At 38.2% G+C, this 20804-nt stretch overlaps 1 protein-coding gene across 1 annotated transcript in view; it reads right to left on the bottom strand.

Annotated features, from left to right (window-relative positions):
• Positions 1–5241: 5241 nt before the first annotated feature.
• Positions 5242–20804, bottom strand: part of cenpe (centromere protein E) — a 105672-nt gene continuing 90109 nt past the window's right edge. Inside the window, exons 53-58 of the mRNA XM_051929640.1 lie at positions 19818–19994; positions 18815–18927; positions 18456–18553; positions 17955–18108; positions 7291–7514; positions 5242–5486 (exon numbers count right to left, since the gene is read on the bottom strand). Of these exons, the coding sequence (XP_051785600.1) occupies positions 5389–5486; positions 7291–7514; positions 17955–18108; positions 18456–18553; positions 18815–18927; positions 19818–19994 (864 nt within the window). The 3' untranslated portion in view covers positions 5242–5388. The remainder of the gene's footprint in view (positions 5487–7290; positions 7515–17954; positions 18109–18455; positions 18554–18814; positions 18928–19817; positions 19995–20804) is intronic.

The raw sequence follows: 20804 nt of genomic DNA on the forward strand, positions 1-20804 counted from the left end.
AGCTGAAATAACCTGATGGTAAAGTAAATACTTGTCTTTAAGCTTTTGTCTGAGTTGAACTCCTGGGAGCACAGGCTTCTTGCACTAAACTCTCAGCACCTGACTCCAGTTCTGCGCAGGGTTTCAGACGGTCTGTGACGTCACACACAGTTCTGTTCATAGACTCGAGCCGAAAGAATACGGGTAAGTGAAACATAAACTAAACAAAGACTTATCAAACTGACCAATATACTAGAGATCTTGTAAAATAAATTTAAAATCCTGACCACAATGGATAATAGAATAATTTGGACATGTTTGAAAATGGTAAATATATTTCAGAACATTGTACCATCCTTAACGGTAGAAAGAAGTCTGCTTAGAATTAAATTTTGTATGTTTTGTTGTCCTGATTTTATATATAGATGCATATATTCGTCTTCTAAAATCTTTGATGTTTCTGCTCAGGAATTTACTCAGGGTGACGCCTAACCCTCTCACAACTGTAGCAGAATTGGAATTCGCAGGGCCTTTGGATCACAGAACAGTCCTTTTTATCCAATGGAGCTACAGAAGAATTGCTTTTACTACAGTAGCCAATCAAGTGTTTACCAGCATAAATGCTTCTTATGCAGCAGCAGTCTCTCTCTCTTAAACTTGTTACATTCATCCACCATTTGTTTCGACTGAGGAGTTCACTCAAGGTGATGCCCCCCTCTCATCTTCCCTTCTTCACTGCCATCTCATTGAGAGGCTGCCTTAGCTACGCCAGCTCAGAAGTGTGTTCTGTAATCTGAAGGCCCCAAGCTCGAGTCTCGCTGGTCCTCAGATGGATGAGCGACTGAGACAGAGTGTTGCCCTGAGTAAAATCATCAACAGAAACTTGTGCTATGAATAAAATTAATTGCTGTGGTTACACACTCACATAAACAAAACTGAGTGTGTTGTGGGTGTTAACTCGAATATGTCTGCAATCCAGTAGCACACACTCAGAGTTGGTTTCTACTTTGTTTTGATGCGAATATCTGTCTCCACATTATTCTGTAATGGAATAAGCAGGGCTCAACAAATTTATGGATGGATAATAAGATAGTGGGACACATTTTTACTAGCACACGTGTGATCATACACCTCAAAAACAGAACTAAATAAATAAATACCAACACATATTGCATGCCATGAAATAAATTCTCAGAGACCAGTATTATAAATGTTCTAAACAATGCAATGGTAAATAAATGCAGGTGATCATGTTTGTCTATGCTACACATTTTTATTAGATATCACTCCATTAAATGTTCTCCTTCACAGAGGACAGATTTCAAACAAATACTACAGGAAAGCAAATATCAACAACAGAACAGCATGAACTTTAAGCACAAGCCCTTTTTTGAACAAGCTGAAACCCTGGCACTGAATTATAAAGATCATCTGTGGTGGACTCAATATGGGTGAATGCGTGAGTCTGCTCTGAACTGTTTTCTTTTTAATTAAAATGTCATTCTGAATTAGACTGTAGATGCACGCAGGAGAAATTAGCTTCCTTCAAAGGGTTTCTGGGCTCAGCCCTAGAGAAAGAGAGAGGAGCTCAAAGTAGAGCCAATGTTTAGGATGCCATCTTGTGGACGCATTTCAGACATATCCAACCTCGAGGAGACCTCAGGATAGACAGAGATTAAACCTCCCAGCTGGCCTGGGATCGTCTCGGTATCCTATTGCAGTTGTCTCGGGGGGGGGGGGGGGGGGGGATGTGATTTTTGGGTATGGCTTTGGTTTGAAGGGATGTCTTTGCTTAAACTATTGCCCCCATGGCCCAGATAAGCATCAAAAAATGGATGGATGGATGGACTGATGTTCTTGATCTGGGTAATGTGTACCAACAGCGATGTGTACAGTAAAGTGTTTTATTTTAAATGTAGCCATCTCTCAATCACTCAGACTGCAAGCATACAGTTGTCTCTAAATGCCTGTGCTGTCTCTGCAGTGCAGCACACATCAAATACAACAACATTCACTAATTGTATTTCTGTCTTAGAAGGAATTTGTAATCTACAGTATGCAGCGTGTCGGATTGCTACTTCTGGAGCCACCCTAACATTAAAGCAAGTTCAGACCAACTCCACACGCAGCCTACCTGAGCAGTGTGGCGGCATCCTCCGGAACGTCAAGGGCTCTTCCTGAAATTGCACCATTTCACTCAGCCGTCTTCTTGTTATCAGCTCCCCCTGAAGTCACCTACAAGCGAAAGTAGTTAAAGTACATTACAACAAAAACGGGCTGCATCTCGCAGAACTGGTCTGCAGTGTCTTGTCATCTGCGAGGGTTTAACACAACTAATTAAAGTGCCAGAGACACAATTATAGAAATACAAGAGATGGAAACATGGAGCACCACACAACAGCATTTCAATACTTTTACATAATTTACTGACATATTAATATAAATAGGAGTGCATGTAACTTTTATGACGAATAGGTAAAGCTCCTTACTTGTTTTATTAATATTACCTTCTACTTTTAAAATTTGACTTTCATGCTTTTCATTCTGTTGCACAGTTGAAGAATTTATTCCTAACCTGAGATATGACAGATGGCACCTCACCATTGTACTGTTAATTTGCATTCCACAATAATGTCAGCTTTTCAGAGAGAACAAATAAATAATGAACCTATTCTCTATTATTTGTGAAAGATGAATTTATTTATGTCTCTGTGTAGGCATCCATGAAGCCCAATCAGTATTCAATGTCACCGTCGTCTGCGTATTTAATGAGCTTTGCATGCATAGAAGTCACCTGCTTATGAAATATTCTTTCCTAAACAATATATTTCATTTCTACTTATTGTTACACTGCTTGCTTTCCCTTTATTATACACACAATTCTAGAAAAATGGTGAAAGCTCCTAGTTAAACAGCGGTACCACTGCACATGGTTCTTTCTCTTTCATCGGTGCTGCTGTTTTGTTTTGTTGTTCTGATATGGAAACCGAGGCAGAGCTTTTCAGCAGCACTTTTAACGGGATTGTTTTGGCTCCACTGCAAGTCTTCTAAAAGGAATATAGAGGAAGAAAAAAAAAGACAACTACGAAGATTTACTTATTTATTCTAAAAATGATTTTGGCCGGTGCAATGGCAGCAATGTGCACTGCTCGTAGAAGAATGGCTGATCATCATATTGGAGTGGTTTACAGTGGGTGAGAGGACCACTTCAGATGGCGAGTCCAGATGGAGAAGGACCCTTTCTAGATGATGGGGAATGGATGCTCCTCAATGATAACCTGGTGAGCCAACATCGGTTTTTCATTAGAACAATCCAGATGAGAACAGGCCATTTGGCCCAATAAAGCTAGCCAGTCCCATCCACTTAATTCTTCCACAATAACAGCAAGTCTAGTTTTGAAGGTCCTAAAGTTCAACTGTTTACCACACACACTAGTTGTTAACTTATTCCATATGTCTATGGATCTCTGTGTAAAGAAAAATTTAAACCTAATGTCTGTGTAAAATTTACCCTTAAGTTTCCAGTTGTGACTCGGTTTTCTTTTTCAACTCATTTTAACATAAGTCGCAGTGCACTGTACTAATTCCCTTCATAATTTTAAACACTTCAGTCATGTCTCCTCTTAATCTTCTTTTGCTTAAACTGTATAGGCTCAGATCTTATTAATCTTTCTTCATAATTCATTCTCTGGAATCAGACTAGTTGCTCTTCTCTGGACATTTCCTTGCGCTGTTATGTCCTTTTTGTAGCCTGGAGACCAAAACTGCACACAATACTCCACGAGGCCTCACCAGTACATTATAAAGTTTCAGCAGAATCTCCTTGGACTTGTACTCTACACATCGGGGTGCTATATAACTGACATTCTGTTAGCCAGATCTGTCATGGGTTTATATATGTACTCACTAACTATGTAAATATCGGGTCCTGGTGATTTGTTTGATTTATTTTCTGTGCCAGGTACAGATGCTTTCGTGTGCTTTGCTGGCCTTGTCTCATTTTTATATTCATCATCGTCAATCTCTAAATTGCTCTGTTTTTTTTCTTGTTTTTTACTGAACTGTGTGTTACTGTAGGTTCTGTTTAAAAAAAAATGCATCAAGCTGATAGCGATTTGTGTCAACGGTTTTGTGGGGTCTGCAGGGATCATTCATAGGCAACATGTTACACATGGATTGGGACTTAATGTACCAAAATAATTTTATTTTAATGTTATGAAAACTTAACATACCCAGGCAATTACAAAAACTCTACCATCAATTACAACAAAGCACTACATTATGTGACAAGCTTAGCCTTTGAGCCAATGTCACATTGTGTGACTTCTAGTCATAGGGTTTGTCAGATTTGTTGACCACAGTCGCTGATCTCATTGCCAGGCCAAGTCAGTATAAATAAGTGGAAACCACTGGGGCATCCCACATTTACTGACTGAGTGCCAATCTTTCAGTACAGTCATGTTTGCCCCTTTTTCTGACAGCATGGTACCTGATGGAGTAGGCGCTATAGGAAAGTTAACAGCCTATGGGAACTTTAGCCACAGCTTCTGCCCTTTCTGTCTTTTTTCCATTCTGCTGTGGTAAGTAAAATAGACAGACAAGCTTCTCTTCCTCTTTGCTGCCTTCTATGGAGAGTGCTTCTGGTTGAGTATTCATCGGTTGTCAGCTCTCATGCACACAGAGGCAGCAGCCCCCCTATGACTAAAAATAAAATCAAACCTGTCCGATTTAATTGGAGCAAATCATAGACTAGTTGGAATGAGTCACTGGGCAGGTCATATCAGGAGACCAGCTTCATGGGATCAGGACACAGACTGCTTCTGAGTCGCTATGTTTATGTAAATGAAGTCAACAAATGAGCATCAGTGGTGAAGTTGTGTAATGTGACATAGCCTTTAGACGTTTGAACTGCAGCTCTCCTAAGCTTCATGAGCACCTCGGCTAACTGCTACGCTCATCTCTGTTGACTTTCCGATGGAGTTTCCTGCAATGGACTGTATGTGAAAAGATTCTTTTAATATAGTACACACCAAGTATAACAGTCTTTGTTTTGTCATTGGTTTTTGTTGTCGCAATTCTGCTTTTGTTATAGTACTTTAAACAGAAGAACCTTTCCATTGTCTATTTTCTGGCACTGAATCTGATCTATTCATTGAGCTATCACTCACTGCTGGGTACAGAGTGCTTTACCAAACAACACTTCAGATTAATAAATTAACAGGCATCTGCACAGGTTTAAACGTACTGCTTTTAATTGTTATAAAAAAAAAAAAGTTGAGAAAGACAGGGAGTTTAGAATTTACATATATATTAAAACAATAAACCTTTAATATGATAATAGAACAAATAAAAACCAATTAAAAACAACAAGAGCAAACAGACAAATTCATATACATAAACATTGTAGACTTATTGAGTTTTGCATTCCGGTGCATCGCTTCCTTTCTGTGGAGCAGATGACCACCAGTTTTGTTCATTTTTGTTTGCCTCAACTGCTGGATTTTCATCTGTGGGGAGTAAATAAATGAAGAAAGAGAAGTTGCATTAGTGTGGGGCCAAAAAAGGAAAATCCAAGATGAAATTTGCCATTCTGTTAATGTCATCTTTAGAGAAACAAATGAGAAGGTATAAAAAGGTACAAAAGTCTTAAACATACACAATTATATTATTTATTACTGGAAAGCAAAAATGTAATATACCTACTGCAGTTAAGAATCACATTCTTTGCTAGTAATGAATGTTAAAGTATTGTTGGCAGTAGCTACCTTTAATACAAAACTAAAGACTACATTTTAAAATAAGCAAATGAGGCAGCCACATGCCGAATATTCAAATGAAACAGGGGAAAAAGATAAAAGGTTATTTCCACGTAGAAATGAATAAACAGCCTTCATCTGGTATGAAAAGAAAAAACAAATTTACATATATAGGAGGGGAGGGAGGAAGGGAAGAAAACCAGGGGCACAAAAATAAATAAAACATGAAAAGCAGCCATTAGAGAAGTTGAGGGAAGACATATGACATTTCAATAAGAAATAGTTGACAGCAAAAAGTCTAAAAACAAAAGCAGCAGGCACCAATGTGCCAGCATGGATATTGGAAGTTTACACACCCTTACTGAAATGTCAACCTTCGGTCATGTAATGGCTGAAATGAAAGCAAGTCATGGTCAGATGAATTATAGTTTGTGTTGCAGTGACTTTGGTGAAGTCGTGGAAATGTTTAAGAACTTCCCTGAACTTGGTGAAATGCATTGAAGTCAAAGAGGAAGGAGAAACTGAACTGCTTTTGAATGTATTATAATGGTGTGATGGTCTATAAAGTGTCCCTGTGGGCTAGAGAAATGTCTGCCAACTATGCTGGACTGATTATTGTGGCCAAAAACGTGACCTGAGCTGTGAGGCTGCATTGCTAAACACTGCACCACTATGCCTCAAACAACAAAATACAGTATGTAGACAGAACAATAGCCATGAACAAAATAGAACAAATGCAGCCAGGGCATCTTTTTAGGCTTTGTTCTATCTGTGCAGCCCTTTTTTCAACAAGAACATGGAAACACCTTGAAATAATAGTAATATACAGTACCTTTCGTTATTTCTTTAGTGGGTCTCATGTGTTTTCTGATTTGTGGAGGGCTCCTTTAAGAATTAGTTTGACTAGTGGCTGCAGTGTGTGGCTAATTGGGCCTGCATATGAAATTAACCATGCGGTATGGCAACCAATTAGTAAGCATACAGGGATCGGTGTTGTATGTTCAGTGGCAGTAATCATAATGTTCTCAAAGTCAGCTAATGTACCTCTTAAATGAAAATATTGCAAATTTATTATTTCTCTATATAAACCCATGCGGAGCACAAATCCGGCTGGAGTACAGATCGGGTAGTGACATCACATGAAAAGTGAAAGTTCTGCACATGGCTGTAACAGTTCGATGATGTGACGCTGGCTATCTGAACAACATGAGGCACATTGTTCTTTGGGAAAGAAGTTCTAAGCCAGTTGGCTTGGCTAATTTCCAGGAAAATACTCGGGGAACAAGGTCACCAGCAAACACAGCATATTCTCTGCGAGAACGCTTTGATGAATATAATGCACTCATTTTACACAGCACCATGCAGTTTTGATGCATTTGTTGTGGCAGAAACTTAAAAGTTAAAAGTGCTTTGACATGTTAAAATGCAGTTGTCATGGAGGGAATCCAGTGGTCCATGCTTATCGAAGAATTAGCACTTCCAATGAAGGCCACACTTCAAATGAAAAACAAGAAATAACTGCATAAACTTTAACTATTGCTTTAGTAAGCATTACCTGTAAGTCCTTCTAGTTTAGAATTGTCAAAGAACTGAGTTGATCCACTTCGGTGTATATATGTGGATTGGATGTCTTTTTGAGGACTGAGCACTGTTGCCTCAGAAATGGTCTTCCTCTGTGGAGATGGAGTGTGAGGCAGTTGAGATTTCTTAAAATTTTCTCCCATCCTCCTTGCTCTCACTTTCCATTTAGACAGTTCCTCTTGAAGGGATGAGACAGCACTAGAACACAAACCAAACTATTAACAATCATCTTTTCTTTGATTTCTGGTTAATGTGTTTTTCTAAAAGCCCGTTATCTAACAGAACTGACTGTACATACAGTGCATCCGGAAAGTATTCACAGCGCATCACTTTTTCCACATTTTGTTATGTTAAAGCCTTATTCCAAAATGGATTAAATTCATTTTTTTCCTCAGAATTCTACACGCAAACACCCCATAATGACAACGTGTAAAAAGTTTACTTGAGGTTTTTGCAAATTTATTAAAAATAAAAAAATTGAGAAAACATATACATAAGTATTCACAGCCTTTGCCGTGAAACTCGAAATTGAGCTCAGGTGCATACTGTTTCCCCTGATCATCCTTGAGATGTTTCTGCAGCTTAAATTGGAGTCCACCTGTGGTAAATTCAGTTGACTGGACATGATTTGGAAAGGCACACACCTGTCTATATAAGGCCCCACAGTTGACAGTTCATGTCAGAGCACAAACCAAGCATGAAGTCAAAGGAATTGTCTGTAGACCTCCGAGACAGGATTGTCTCGAGGCACAAATCTGGGGAAGGTTACAGAAAAATTTCTGCTGCTTTGAAGGTCCCAATGAGCACAGTGGCCTCCATCTTCCGTAAGTGGAAGAAGTTTGAAACCACCAGGACTCTTCCTAGAGCTGGCCGGCCATCTAAACTGAGCCATCAGGGGAGAAGGGCCTTAGTCAGGGAGGTGACCAAGAACCTGATGGTCACTCTGTCAGAGCTCCAGAGGTCCTCTGTGGAGAGAGGAGAACCTTCCAGAAGGACAACCATCTCTGCAGCAATCCACCAATCAGGCCTGTATGGTAGAGTGGCCAGACGGAAGCCACTCCTTAGTAAAAGGCACATGGCAGCCCACCTAGAGTTTGCCAAAAGGCAAAAGGACTCTCAGACCATGAGAAAGAAAATTCTCTGGTCTGATGAGACAAAGATTGAACTCTTTGGTGTGAATGTCAGGTGTCACATTTGGAGGAAACCTGGCACCATCCCTACAGTGAAGCATGGTGGTGGCAGCATCATGCTGTGGGGATGTTTTTCAGCGGCAGGAACTGGGAGACTAGTCAGGATAAAGGGAAAGATGACTGCAGCAATGTACTGAGACATCCTGGATGAAAACCTGCTCCAGAGCGCTCTTGACCTCAGACTGGGGCGACGGTTCATCTTTCAGCAGGACAACGACCCTAAGCACACAGCCAAGATATCAAAGGAGTGGCTTCAGGACAACTCTGTGAATGTCCTTGAGTGGCCCAGCCAGAGCCCAGACTTGAATCCGATTGAACATCTCTGGAGAGATCTTAAAATGGCTGTGCACCGACGCTTCCCATCCAACCTGATGGAGCTGGAGAGGTGCTGCAAAGAGGAATGGGTGAAACTGGCCAAGGATAGGTGTGCCAAGCTTGTGGCATCATATTCAACAAGACTTGAGGCTGTAATTGCTGCCAAAGGTGCATCGACAAAGTATTGAGCAAAGGCTGAATACTAATGTACATGTGATTTCTCAGTTTTTTTTATTTTTAATAAATTTGCAAAAACCTCAAGTAAACTTTTTTCACGTTGTCATTATGGGGTGTTGTGTGCAGAATTCTGAGGAAAAAAATTAATTTAATCCGTTTTGGAATAAGGCTGTAACATAACAAAAGGTGGAAAAAGTGATGCGCTGTGAATACTTTCTGGATGCACTGTATTGTATGTACCCCATAAAGAACCTCCTCCAAAAGCTAAACTATTAGTAAAATATCCTGAATCTAGAACAAAGAACTTAAAATGAACCTTACTATAGAAATATACAACTTTGGCTGAAGGAAAACTTTTTCTTCATGAAAGGAAACAAAAAAAATAAATAAAAATGTTTTTATTCCACTACTGAAACATTGTTTTCTCATTTGTGGAAATACTACAGCCTCGGCTAAAGGCATTAAACTATTTTAAGAGGTCCGTCATTTGAGGCATCTGTCGCTGTGCTAATGCTCATGAAATGGCTGTGCAAAACTCAGCTTCTCCTTTACTGACTAAAAGGATTTATTGTCAATGGGCAAAAGTATAGTTAAAAAGATAAGTTTGGTATTTTTAAAGTCCAAGCTATTTCTTTGCAATCATGGTTTATATTTGTTTGCCACATGAAATTGCACTCTAAATTAAAAAAAATTATTAGCCCACTCTTGCGCTTTATAATGCAGGTGATGGGCACCAGAGTCTCGTTATAAAGAAAGTCTGCCATCCATTTTTTCAAGCCAAAAATGTTAGAGTATTGAACTCTGTTTTGACTTGCTCTGCACATCACGTCGTCAGCTACCCCAATTGTCTTCCACTGCATGATTGTTTAAGCCCCAGGGAGACCATCCTCACTGTAGCCTGCACAATGGGGAGGAGGTACTTGGCCCTACGGCTGTGGAGTCACCTTGAAAAGACATCCCCAGGCCATTTCTGTTCTATAGGCAATAATGACTGAAAAAGGAACACCTATGATTGCTTCTATTCTCTCAATATACAGAAGCTCATTTCTTTTGCAAAGATAGTGCCTGCTGGATTGACAATGCAAGTGAGTGCTTCCGTGGGAGAATGCAAACATGCACTGTAGAATGCAATCAAGTGACAAGAACTAAACAGACATTATAGCATTTATAATTGGTTTGAGGCACTTCAGTTTGCTGTATCAAATACTCTGCCTTTTCATTTTCACAGTATTTTTTTTTTTTTTTTTAAATAGAGCATATGCACAACATACCACAGAAAGCGTGATGGCTTGGCTCTTTCAAAAATCTAAGGCAGTGTAATTAGTTCACTTTACATTTATTGTAATAAGTTATAAATGTTATATCTTGCATTATAGGCTATGTAAAAAAAAAACCAAAAAAAAAAACCACAGAATGTAACCGGTGAAAAGTGAGTAAAAAAATAACTGCTAAAGAAACAGAACTGAAGAATCAATGTAGAATTACAATGAGCAGAATATAGCTTGGCGCAGGGGATTTGTGTGGCTGTCATAATCCCACCCACAATGGTGGCTGTAAGGAGACAAGCCAGGAAATGTATTCTTACCTCAAGTAAAATAATTCCAAGAATTTGTGATCAACTAACTATTTATGGTTTCCTCTTTTTATCACAAGGATGCCTCATAAATGCAGAAGGCATTTTTTCTTAAACCAAAACTTTAGCCGCTACTTTTGGTTAAGTTAAAAGGCTTTCTCTATGGACCCTGGTACCCTTCAACTGCATTGTAAGCTGCAAGAACAGTCAAAACACTTCACTTTAGAACACAGTTTTATGTAAAAAATAAAATATATGTTTGTGAAGAAATAACTTCCAACTTGAAAAAATACTGAATTTATCCTTTAAGATAATAGGAAATCTGAGGTGCTAAAGAATCACAAAAGTGTATTACATTTCCTTATATATTCAAAAAATTAATTCTACAAGTGAAATCTTAATATTTGTTGGCCAATGAAGACCTTTATTCTTTGACCTTCTACTCTGAAACATACAGGGAAACTGAACTGAACAAAAATACATTAGATAAACCCTGATGTGTACATCTCCAATTTTAGTAAATAACTTCAAATTAATGGGTGCAAAAAAACAAAAATCTTGACTACTACAAACATTAATTTGACAATAAACACACTTGTATTTCTGAACTCAGAGTGTGTATTTGTTTTGACTCTCATTCCACCACAGTTATTTAATAAAATGTCAGCAATTAAATACATTTTCTTTTTGCAATAAACCAAAATTCCCAAATGACTTGAGGTTCTTGATTTAGTCGGCCAATATATTTATTCTACTTAGAATCATCAAGTGGAGAACATCATTTCAGTGCTTACATCATCTCCCCATTCAGAAGTTTGTTCAATAGGAAATTACTGTTTTTGCCAATAACCTGACGCTGTATCAGATTAACTGGGACACATTTTGCTCTAAATCAGGATGTTAAGCTCAGATCCTGGAGGGCTGTAGTGTCTGCTGGTTTTCATTCTAGCCACTTTCTTAAATAGTAGTACGTTACTGCTGCCAATGAAACATGCTTATTTTGCCTCACATTGCCTTTACTTGATTTTTTACAGTTAAGAAGAGTCAAATGCTTTTTTTTTTTATTTAACAGTGCTCTCCAAAAAAGTAAAATCAGTATTTTTGGAAAGATTTGGTGTGACAGAATGAGAGCAATAAGAAGCCATAGAATAAAATAACAAATTTTGGTATAAAGGTAATCATTTAAGGCATCCATGTTGCCAAAACAAAATCTGGAATATTCCTCTGTCCACATACCTTTGTTAAAAAGGCATTTTACTCAATAATTAAAGGAATCTCTTAACCCAAAATGGACTTTTTCGTTACTTACTTAATATAGTTTGTTTTGATGGCCAAGAAAGCCTTTTAATCTCATGTTTCTGTTGAGAAAATAAATCAAGTTTTTGATAGAATAGGAGCCAATAGTGCACAATGCTGGACAACAGCAAACAGTATCAAAAATGATTTGAAAATGGGACTCCACCAATAAATGAAAGCGAGAAGCTAGTGCCTGTGTGAAGGACTTTGACTTTATGCACTACTTTCATTTACCAGAGTTATTTAGTAATTTAGAAAAAAAATACATGTGTTTTGCAAGTTGTGAGCATAATTTCTGGAGGACTTGACATGCAAAATATCAGACATGACTAACGAGATTTTTTTCATAGACATTTTCAATAATGCTTTCTGACTGGAACACAGCCCGGACACAGACAGGTGGACAGCGATGGTTCAACCCACACATGTTTATTATACATAATTTATATTTACAGTGCAACACACAACCTCAAAACTGCCCCAAAGTCCAGGCCTTACAATGCCTCTTTCAGTCTTCAGGCCGCCTCCACTCCTCTCCACTAAGACCTTGTCCTCTGCACTCCCAACTCCAGCCATCGAATGGAGGGAGGCGGCCCCTTTTATAACCACCCGGATGTGATCCAGGTGCCTCCCCGACAATCTTCTGCCGGCATTCCCCAGTGTGGCGGAAGTACCGGCTGCACATCCGGGAGCACTCCAGGTGTCCCTGGTCTGCTTCCCCCCAGCACTTCCGGGTGTGGCAGAAGTGCTGAGGGCCAGGGCTCCAAAGGCATTGGGGCGCCCCCTGGCGGTGACCACGGGCCCTATAGGATTGAGCTTCCAAGCTCTGTTCCTGTGGTCCCATAAGCCACCAGGGTGGTCGCCCCCACGTGGTCTGGGAGAGGGGTAAGCCCTCCTCCGGTCCTCTGGGGCACCCCGGCTGGGTACCACCCCCAGCCACCTGTGACATGACGTACATAGTTTGTTACCCGTTGGGTCTTGTTCTAAGAGAAATTGTTATATCTGTACTCCACGGAAACATGAGATTAAAATATTTTCTTCGCCATCACTACAAACTACATGAAGTAAGAAACTTAAAAAAAGGATCTTTTTGGGTGGAGTATTCCTTTAAATTTATACCAAAGATGTTGATGGCAATGTCAGCTTCTATATGTAAAATCAAGCCCTTCATGGGCTTTGGTAGTAATTTCAATATGAATTAAAACAATTTCACTTATGTTGACTGTGAAAGATCAAAAAAGCTCTTTAGGGAAACATAAATAGAATTTATTTATACAGAAAATGATATGCAATTATACTCTTTTTAAAAACACAGAATATCACACAAGTTTGAAAGATGTGACCGTAAACAGTTTCTGAGGCAGATTGGGTTATGGGGTGGGGGATGCAGCTGTGGTTGTGTGCTTTGAAAAGTGCCAATTGTGTCATAATGTAATGGAATGCCCAGTCTCCACCCTGCCCCATTTCATTTGCAACAAGTAACAAAGGCGGCCTTTCTGATGCTCTTTACTAAAAATGAAAAAAAAAATTCAATCTACCCCAGAAACCAATGCCTCCATATCTTGCAGTTTTTTCAAAAGAGCATTATCTCTTGACAACATCTATTATATAATAAAATGCTCTGTATGTTTGTCCACTCCCTGCGAGCAATCTGATTAGTCAGTTTGGCTTTGTTGCCCCAAATAAAAGAGGAAGTGTGAGTGTGAGACACACGAGGAGAAGTAAAGGCTTAAAAAAGCACGCTGAAATTTGCCTGCAAAGACATGAAGTAAAAAAAAAAAAGAGGACAAGAGACAAGTAAGCTGCCTCAAAATGATGGAGTCTGAGGAACGTGCTATAGATGCAGCGCTGGTCAGGCAAGATTCAGACACACAAGAATACAAAGGAAAGGAGCTGAAGGTACACATGGGGCAAGAGATATCAAATATTTTTAAAGTTATTCTATTACTTGTCTTCAGTAAGTAACATGGCTGGTATATTATAATTTATATGCAAGCCTGTCATTGAAAGCAGTGATGATATAATTACAGTAACATTTCAAAACTATTTTAAAGGAGCAAGCTTTAAACTTAATAGTAATTTATGCATAGCAAAATCAAATATTTACAGAATAAAAACAACACCGAAACCTTTTGTATATGTCATGTTTATGTTTTTAGAAAATTATAACAATCTAGACAAGAACAGGCCATTCAGCCCAACAAAGCTTGCCACTCCTATCCACTTAATTCTTCTTAAAAACATCAAGTCTAGTTCTGAAAGTCTCTAAAGTCTTACTGTCTACCACGCTACTTGGTAGCTTATTCCAAGTGTCTATGGTTCTCTGTGTATAGAAAAACACACAAGTGTGTGTGTGAAATTTACCCTTAAGTTTCCAACTGTGTTCCTGTGTTCTTTTTTAATTAAATAAAAAAAAGTATTTACTGTACTAATTCTCTTCATTATTTTTAAACACTTTAAGGGCTTTCCCTTAAAGATAGGGTGAGAAGCTCAGTCATCCGGGAGGAAGTCAGAGTAGAGCCGCTGCTCCTCTGCATCGAAAGGAGTCAGATGAGGTGGCTCGGGCATCTGATCAGGATGCCTCCTGGACACCTCCCTGGTGAGGTGTTCCGGGCACGACTAACCAGGAGGAGGCCTCGGGGAAGACCCAGGACATGCTGGAGGGACTATGTCTCTTGGCTGGCCTGGGAACACCTTGGGATTCTTCCGGAAGAGCTAGAAGAAGTGGCCGGGGAGAGGGAAGTCTGGGCATCTCTGCTCAAGCTGCTGCCCCCGCGACCCGATCTCAGAAAAGCAGAAGAGGATGGATGGATGGATTTTAAACAATTCAGTCATGTCTCCTCTTAATCTTCTTTTGCTTAAACTGAAAAGGCTCAGCTTTTTTAATCTTTCTTCATAATTCATCCCCTGTAGTCCTGCTGGAATCAGCCTAGTCACTCTTCTCTGGACCTTTTCTAGCGCCGCTATGTCCTTTTTGTAGCCTGGAGACCAAAACTGCACACAGTACTCTAGTTAAGGCCTCCCCAGTGCATTATAAAGCTTGAGCAGAACCTCCTTGGACTTGTACTCCACCCATTGTGCTATAAAGCTAAACATTCGGTTTGTCTTCTTAATGGCTTCTGAACACTGTCTGGAAGTTGTTTGTGTAGAGTCCACTATGACTCGTAATTCCTTCTCATAAGGTGTACACTTGATTTTCAGACATCCCATTGTGTATTCAAACCTAATATTTTTACTTCCTGTGTAAAATACTTTACATTTACTGACATTAAATTTAATCTGCCACAAATCTGCCCAAGCCTGTATGCTGTCCCAAGTCCTTCTGCAATGGTTATTTACAGTAGTGCTGGGCGGTATACCGGTTCATACTGAAAACCGTTTTTAATTTTTTTTTATGATATGGATTTTTCTTATACCGCAACACCGGTTTAAATTGCCTAAACGACGTTCGGAACGTGGCGCAGTGGGAAACTGTTTAAGTGGGGACCTTTTTCACTGCTACACCGCTAAACACAGATTTGTTGCACTACGGCTCTTTTCCACTGCTACACCACCAAATAGTGGGCGGTAGCATAGGAAAGCTGCGTGGTGAAAATGGACAGAGAGCCTGGAGATACTTTAGTTTTAAAAGGTCAGATGTGTAAATACTGTTTCTATACTACTGGATAATACTGCAACCCAAGTTGTACTTGTTTTATTTGTTTTCAATACAGTGTAATGTACCTGGGTACTGTGTAATAGTGTGACGACATGTTTTCAAACCCCGTCTTAAGTTATATAGCACATTAAATGCTTTGTGTTAAGTGATTCTTAAACTGACTTCTTCTTGCACTAAGAGGAGGCGCCGGCAGCGAACCCCGTACAGAATACATTCACTTCATGATCTTCCTTCTCTGTGAACATTTAGAATGCTAAAATAAATACTTAATATAATTTTCATGGTGAAATGCATTAAAGCATGCATTAATCATATGGGGGCACGGCGGCGTGCCTGCCTTACATTTGCATGTTTTTCTGGTGGGTTTACTTGGCGCTTCAGTTTCCTTTCAAAGTCATGTAGGATTTTGTTGTGCTATATTGACCCTGCTAGTGTATGTTTTGCTTGTATTCATCCTTTGATGTGCTGGCGACTCGTTCAGAGATGGGCGCAACTCTGAATGGATGGCATAATTAAACATGTATAACGAAGATATTTTTAAAGTTCTGAACACTCCGTGGGCTAAGTTTATAACTAGTTTTAATTTCACAAAGACGTTTATCGTGTGGTGATTGGTTATGTGGAGAAAGAAAAAGGACGGATAGGAACTGGGGTTTTAGTACATCAGATAGAGACAGCACGTGTGCAATAAAGAAAGCCCGCTCAGAAGAACATCCATTGAATTCTGTGTTCACGTCTCCGACCACCAGATCACAAACCCAACATTTATACAATATTTAAGTTAAACCTGTGCAATACCCATTCATACATCCAGTTTTTTGGAGCCTCGTCACACCTGCGATAAAGTTCTCTACACTGAACATAATAGTGCAACTATCAGTAATAATACTATTATTTATTTTGTTATTATTTATTAGTTTAAATATTACGCAGTTTAATGATGATAAAGTTGTTTAAAAAGTCACTTTAACGTGTCAGTGGACAGAGATTGTTAACATTAACAGAAAGTGTAGTTGGTTTACAAAAAATATTTACTATTTATTCCTTTTCTAAGACATATTCAGTGCAATACAACTTCTGACAAGCACTTCTGGATATTTTACTAAGTCTAAATGCCTCTTTGTATGGTTGAAAATATGTTGTCAAAATTATAGTTTAAGTTTTTGCAAAATTTGTTCAATAAAAAGGTTCTATATTTTGACTGGATCTGTCATGCAATGTGATACCTTCTCCATTAGTGTCACCCCCTTGAAAACTATCACTTTATGAGACAATGCAAACCTGTATTAATACTTGTGTGCACATTAAAATGTTCTTTTTTGTACAATGTACAATACTCTTGACAGAGGAATAGGTTATTCTTAGCCAGTAATTCCAGTGGAAAATGTGGTTAACATCCACTCGAGCATGGGGAAAAAAATACCGTTGAATACCGTGAAACCGGGATAATTTAGAAAAATACCGTGATATAGAATTTTGGTCATACCGCCCACCCCTAATTTACAGATTCCAAATTATGTGCCAATCCACCTATCTTGCAGTTTGACACTCCTATTTCTGGGGCTGATGTCCTCAGAAACTGTGCACCCTTTACCTTACACTTTGTGACTGAGCTATCCATCTCTACCTGTCTGGTCTGGAATATCTTTCCACACCACCTTAGGTGTGCACACTCTCTCTCAAAATGACACCTCAGCCAAGTCTGCCAGTTCTCGGCTACAATGCGGGCCAACTAACTCCTCACCCAGCTCAGCTACCCAGAGTTTGAGGTGATGGATCAGCTGGCATCTCCTGCAGAAGTTGGGCTCATAGATAGTAAGTTCAACATCCAACAGGACTTGCATTGCACTGGCTTCATTACTAAAATTTGATTTAGGATTACTAAACTGCCTTAACTTTATTTAAAATTAAACGATTTAACTTAATAAATAAATAAAACTTGCTTTAGTGAACATCTGCTGCTACTTAATTTCCTACTATCTTATCTGTTCTTACAGCTCCCCTTGTCCATTATCAAACACACCACAGAAAACGCCAAAAACTCTCAGTGGTCTCTTTTGTTTGCAAAGTAGACAGTACCACCTGGACCATGTTTTGGTCTCTTCCAAAGAAAACACTGATTCATATACCTAACGTTGCACTACACCATGGTTAAAAGTGCATAAAGTTAAATAATGTTTGGCATTTTGGACATTCTACATCTCAGTTAATCATAAATGATTTGAACATAAATTATTTTTTGTTCATATACACCTATAGTATATGCGCGGGCGCACACACACACACAAATATTATATATATGAGATCTGGAATAGGTGTGTTTACAATCCAGTTTGATCACATACTAGTGTAACTAATCAAAAATATAGTATTTAAGAAAGAGAGATGAGATAAAGATGCATATTTATGGGAATCTTTACAATAAATACCTTTCAAGGTGTTTATTTTTCTTATTCAGCTTCAGCACTTCACTCTCAAGTTTAGCTTTTTCCGACTTAAGAATCAGGACTAAGGTGCTCTGCACAATTCCACTGCCACCCCCACTGGCAAAAGGTCTTGAAGTTGTGTTGGCTTCTTCAATGACTGAGAAACGATAAACATCAATTTTAACAGAAATGTTATGACATCATAAAACAGACACACATACACACACACCTTAGCTTCATATAATATATAATGAGCTACTGTATACATAATGCTTTATATAATGACATAAAAATAATTCTAGTTTCACTGCTGAACATGGGGATGCAAAATGCAAACACCTACTCAGGGATGATTCAGACTTGTCAATTAATAAAGCAGTAAATTAAGTAAATACACAGAAAAATGTATAAACTCCAGAAACAAAAGGAACCACAAATGAGAATTAAACCAGGGTTGTTTACTGTATAGTATTTCATGTTCACAAAAATAGCCCTCATACTAACATGACTGTTCTTGCTGCTGCTGACATCTACGCAGGTTTTCCTTGAGATCTCTTAATGCATCTTCCTTCAGTTGCAACGCTGCTTTGAAACAATTAATTCTGCATTGATAGTAAGAAAACACATTGTACATAAGATAATTATGAACAAAACAAGATGTAAAAGTGTTAAAACTTGTTCAACATTAAAAATTCTAAAACAGAACTTCTTTAATTCAAACAAATTAACGAATACCTCTTCATTTAACAATTTATACAAAAAAATACAAAACAAAGCAATAAGTAGATCAGACGAATTAAAGCACTCAAAACACACAACATAATATTCCTGTCCATTATGTATATAAAAAGAGCTTAACGTACTGCTGTTCATGGGTTCTAGCTATCCCTGTTCGCTCAAGATCCATTCGTACAAGCTGGGTCTTTAGTGTTTCAATTTCTTCCATTAAAGGACCTGCACCTTCCTTAAATTTAAGCTGTGGTGGGGGGAAAATATATACATATTACACATACACACACACAAGAACAATATGTACATTATGTCTGAAAAGTGGTACTTAGCTTGACCTATACATTAAGTGTAACATTGGCAGTGAATTAAATAGAGCAGTGAATCCTCAGTTACAAGGTGAATGGGTCAAAGTTTCTTAACCTGTTAAAATCGCTTAAAAATGTGGAAAGTCACCTTTGGTAAGCCTTGAGCATGGGAAAGGCGGTATATAAATAAAATGTATTATTAGATATGCGTGATTTTTGTAAATATTTTATGTCACAACAAGTGAAAATATTGGGAATGCCTCTTAAGTGATGAAAATAGTGGCAATCCCAATATTTAACCCACCCTAAATGAAAGACTTCTTTATTTTTAAAATTAAATGTGTTTTGAATTCAGGTTAAATTATGCAGTTTACTACATGTTTTCAATTGTATAGATATACAGGAACCAAGATGGGAAAATGAAAAAGTTGAGAAAATTAAGTGTTACAGCAAATAGTTTTTAAATAAGAGCTTCTCTTTTCTGGTTTATGTTTCAATTTACAGGTTGGAAAAGAATAAAGGAGCATTATTATCACAAGCAGAAAATATGGTGAAATTCCTATTTGTATGTTCACATTAACTTGCAACAGAAGTAAAAACCACCTAAGAGTTTCTCTGTTTGACTGGTCAGAATTAATCCTATATGCATACAAGTATAAAGAAGAAAACACAGGAAAAAAATAAAAAGAAGAAAAGGAGAATATGTCCAGCTTCAGTGAATACTCTGTATATGTTTAAGAATTTCTGCATTCGCATTAGAACTTTATCAGCTGCAACACCATGCCAAACGTTTATAGTACTGTACAGTATATATGCTAAAACTGCACACCTGAAGTTTGCGAAGCTGATCCTCAAGATCTTTTGTGGCCATGTCTTTTTTGTTCAGTTGGGTCTGTAGCTCTGTTATTTTACTTAGCAGTTTTTTAAGCTCTTTCTCCTGGGCAGCAACATTTTCTTCAGCTTTTACATGGGCTCTTTGAAGGTCTTTTATTGTTAATGTCAATTGCTGGCAGTAAAAGCAAATTAGGAAACAGTCTCAAATTTGTACATGTAACATTCTCAAATTTGCTAACACAAAGACATTTTCACCATAACCAAAAATGATAAAGTGACTCTGGTGCAAAGGAATTTCTTCCAACAATGTCAGATATATACATAATTATAACATTTGTCATGAAAAACAACCCACCTCAAGCATTGTTTGCAAACAAAAAAATACTAAGTAAATAAATCTTTATTTATAGTAAAGTTTTAAATATACTTTCTATCTAATTATCAAGTGGTTATAGGAGCAGAAATTTTAAGACTGAATACCCTTTCTAAGAAGAACCCTCTTTTAGTCGGATTTTACTACACCCAAGAGGGACAGTGTCCTGAGTCTAACACTAACCTGGGTAAACTCAGAAAACCAGTGACATTATTTTGAATTGCCTTTCTTGTTGGCATTACATAGAAATGTAGACTCATTGCATTTTATTTGGTATTAAACTGAGACACATGTCATATAGAACATAATAGTGCCTTCCAAATTGTGAAGTATAGTCTAAGTCTAATATGACCAATGTTAATATGAACACATTTTACTATCAAGTATAGTTTTACATTAAAAAAAAAAAAAAATTAGATAATGTAGGGATGTGCGGAAGCTCTGAACCGCACAGTGAAAAAAAAATATGGGATAACCCTTATGTACGTACGGGATAAACTTAAATTAAAATATTACAAACATGAGCTTTGGGGCTGCTTAATTATGACCTTACCAAGGCCACGGCGCTTCAGTTTGATGTCACTTCTAGCTCTCGTAGCGCGGTGATAT

The sequence above is a fragment of the Erpetoichthys calabaricus genome, chromosome 7 (genome assembly GCF_900747795.2).
Source record: "Erpetoichthys calabaricus chromosome 7, fErpCal1.3, whole genome shotgun sequence".
Lineage (NCBI taxonomy): Eukaryota > Metazoa > Chordata > Cladistia > Polypteriformes > Polypteridae > Erpetoichthys > Erpetoichthys calabaricus.